Raw genomic sequence first — 3,479 nt, forward strand, 5'->3', positions numbered from 1 at the left:
CCATATTTTCTCCTCATAAAGCTATTGTTAGCTTTTAAAATGCATATCAGGGACGGGCACTGCAAACTGAATGTGGTCTACAACAAACTACAGCACCAGTTTACAAGTAAAGATTGTGTCTTACGATTACTTGTAATACAGGATTTTACAGGCTCAATTTCAAGGCTCCATAACAAATCTGTTGTTAAGCTTCTGATTAATGGACGATTATCAATTTAATAATACTAACCAATAAATGCTATACATTAAATGGAAGCAGTTCCTTACCATATGATTTGAAAGATAAATTATTTACTGAACATACAGGATTACAACAACCCTACTGGTTTAGAAGCCCAGATTCTGCCTAAGTACCTAAGTACTTTGAAGTTTAAAATTGATCAGTTGTCAGTGTTTTAGAAGTGTGCACAAACGCTCCGTTAGTGTAACTGGGGTAGCATTAAATACAATAAGTAATCTTTAATCTAAACACAGGGACTCATTCTGATAACCACTAGGCCATTAAACTATCAGTTAGCCCTCTTCCTTAAAAGGAAACTTGCATATTAGGATTCAACTCCATTTAATGAAAATAATGTGTTTCTGCTTGGAGTGTTTGGATGCAACTCCTTTAAACAACAATGACAAAAATCTTCAAGTGTATCTTCTGATGGCTGTCAAATGTTCAGATTGCTGACTACTTGAAAAGACATCTAAATGATTCTCTATGGGAAAATAAAATTTGGTTAGATGTACAGAAAAATACCCCACTGTTATTAGTAAATGCTACCAGTAGTGTTTTTGTTCTTACTGGGAAAAGAATGTTTGTTCTCAAACTATATACTTAGGGCAAAAATAAACAAAAACACCTCACATACATTTGAATAAATTAATAATGAATAGAGGAAAGGAAATGGAAGTTCAATGGAGCTAGTATTTCAGTTAACTAATATTTGATTAAGTGAATACTTAGCGACGAAATTCCAGTAAATACATGCAATGAATGGGCTATATGCCACCAAGTGCTAGAATAGACTGAAAACCGAGCCGAAATAGATCTAAGCCAATATAAAGTGTGTAACCTATTACACACGTATGCCCGCATTACCAAGAAACCCCAGGCTTTAAAGTTTCTTTAGTCTTCAGTGGAAGCTTGGGATGTCTAATAAAGATACTAAAATGACCTGCGAAAAGCACATTAAAGAATTCATCGCTGTACAAAGGAGGGAAAGGAGCTGGAGACACCATGAAAGTACGTTACTATTCTCTCCCTGTCAAGTGTTCCATTATGGAGAGACCTTGGGACCAGGGTAAGGCTCCCCACCGCACCAGAAGTCGGCAGGTTGCGGCACCTCCAGGAGCCACACCGGCTGCGGTGGCGGTGTCTGCTGCTGCGGTGGGGGGCTAGAATTCCCCGCGTTCTCCGACACCTGCAACACCTCGAAATAGTGACAGTCCCTCCCCTCGTCCGGGTCGTACGGAGGCGCCAGAATGTCCAGGAAAGCGGCGGGCCCGTCCCTCGCCTCGATCTGGTGCATGTTGCCCTGCAGCGGGGTGAGCAGGCACGGGTCGCTCGCCTCGCTCAGCACGGCGCTCGACCTCCGCAGCGACCTCCGTAGCGCCGCCCGCTGGCACTGCAACAGCGGCGGGTTGAACTGCACGCTGTCCGCGCCCGCCGCCTCCCTCTCCTCCTCCTCCTTATCGAAGCACTTGACGGTCACCTGGCCGAACAGCACCTTCAGCAAGCCGTGCATACCCGGGTGGTCGTGCAACGGGATGCAGGCGCCGCTCTGCAGCAGGAACACCCCCATGGAGAAGCAGTCGGTCTCGCAAATGTGCATGTAGGTGACCGGAGGTCCCTGGTGAGGCTGCCCGCCGTTCCTCCGAGCGCCCAGGTTGAGGTCCTCGGCCCGGATCTTCTCCAGCAGCTTACGCAGCTGGGCGAGGTTGTCCTGGAAGGTGGTGGCGTCGCCCGACGGCAGCACCTTGAAGGTGGAGCGGGCTTGACGGGCGATCTTCTGGATCAGGGAGGCCATGTCGGCCCGCGGCATCGTCCGGAGCCCTCGCAGCCCCTTCTCCTCCCGAAGGACCGAACCGACCCTCCTCTCGCTGCTGCCGAGGCCAGGGCCTCCCCCGACCACCTCAATCGAGATCCTTCTGGCCGCCGCCGCCGCGCGTCCAGACGCCTCGGACGGGCGCGCTCTCCCCGCCGATGGCCACCGCGTGCCCCCTCACTGCACGAACGCACGTAGGCTGTTCCGCCCCCCTCGTGCGTCACAGGCACTCGCGCGCCCTCCCTGCCCCAACTCGTCTCTGCTATTGGCCGGGGACGTGCGGAGCTGGAATCGTCAGCTCGGTTGATTTTCTCGACACAGCGCCTATCGGAGCTGTCCGCATGCGGAACTACAACTCCCATCACCCCCCGTGCAGGCACATCCTTCGGTCACGGCGGCAGTAGCGTTGAATCTGTACCGTTATCGCCCCGCCACAGGGTTTATTTATTGACTGAAGGTTTCAGGTGCCGCCTACATTCGAAATTTTAGTGCCAGAAGGAAGTTGCATTTACCTCGCATTTTTTCATTGGGAGTGATTTGGGCGGGCTTACACTTGGACTAGGTGCGGGTTTTGAGAAGTTCTTTGCACGCTCCTGTAACAGGTAGAGTAGGACATACCTGAGGGGCAAGCGGCTGTTAGCATTTGGGTGGTACTGGCCTCTTTTTGTCACTTCTGCTTGGCTTTCGAAAAAGCATTTCCTTCAGAGAGGCTCGAAGTGCTCTGTCTCTCATATCAGAATCAGATTTATCATCACTGACATCCGCCCTGAAATCTGTTGTTTTGAAGCAACGCTACAGTGCAATGTATAAAGTAAGAATTATACATAAATTAAACAAGTAGTGCAAAGGGGGAACAAATATAGTTGGGTAGTGTTCATGGACCGTTTCGAAATCTGACGGCGAAAGTGAAGCTAGATTGCGAGAATCAATCAAAATACTGCCTTTTTTTAAAAGTTGCTTTGAGAAGGTTGTTCAGTTCTTTTTTTTCAATGGAAGTCTCTTACCGTGATAGAACCTAGTGTACTGTATCTATGTTGGAAGTCTGGCGTGAACATGATATGGCCAAATAGTCCTGGCCAGGAATGTCGAGAGCCTCGATGCTGGGCACTTCAATTTGGAAGGGGAAGCTGATGTTGAATCGCTTGTTCTCCCAATGGACGTGCAGGTATTTAGAGAGGGAATAATGGCGGTCTCTCTCCAGTTGGTAGTCCCTGTCGAAAAAAGTTTGCAGGGAGGCAAATTTCTTTCCTGTTAGGTAGAGCGCATGCTTGACGCCTGGTTTGTGGTCTTAATCTAAAAAGCGTTCTCCTCAGCTAGTCAAATCCTCTGTTGGTGCACTAGGGTTGGTGGTGAGTTTTGTGGGAAATAATCAGTGTTCGTAAACACAAAATACTCTGCAGATGCTGGGGTCAAAGCAACACTCACAACACGCTGGAGGAACTCAGC

At 48.7% G+C, this 3,479-nt stretch overlaps 1 protein-coding gene across 1 annotated transcript; it reads right to left on the bottom strand.

The window, feature by feature from the left end:
• Positions 1 to 594: 594 nt before the first annotated feature.
• On the bottom strand, positions 595 to 2,232 carry adoa (2-aminoethanethiol (cysteamine) dioxygenase a). Its single transcript, XM_063071558.1, has one exon. It carries the CDS (start codon positions 2,028 to 2,030, stop codon positions 1,266 to 1,268), a length of 765 nt encoding a protein of 254 aa, XP_062927628.1. The 5' UTR covers positions 2,031 to 2,232; the 3' UTR covers positions 595 to 1,265.
• Positions 2,233 to 3,479: the final 1,247 nt, after the last annotated feature.

This window comes from Mobula hypostoma, chromosome 19, assembly GCF_963921235.1.
Source record: "Mobula hypostoma chromosome 19, sMobHyp1.1, whole genome shotgun sequence".
Lineage (NCBI taxonomy): Eukaryota > Metazoa > Chordata > Chondrichthyes > Myliobatiformes > Myliobatidae > Mobula > Mobula hypostoma.

Coding starts and splice junctions, on each gene's coding strand:
- adoa (XM_063071558.1), bottom strand. CDS start 2,030: ATGCCGCGGGCCGACATGGCCTCCCTGATCCAGAAGATCGCCCGTCAA.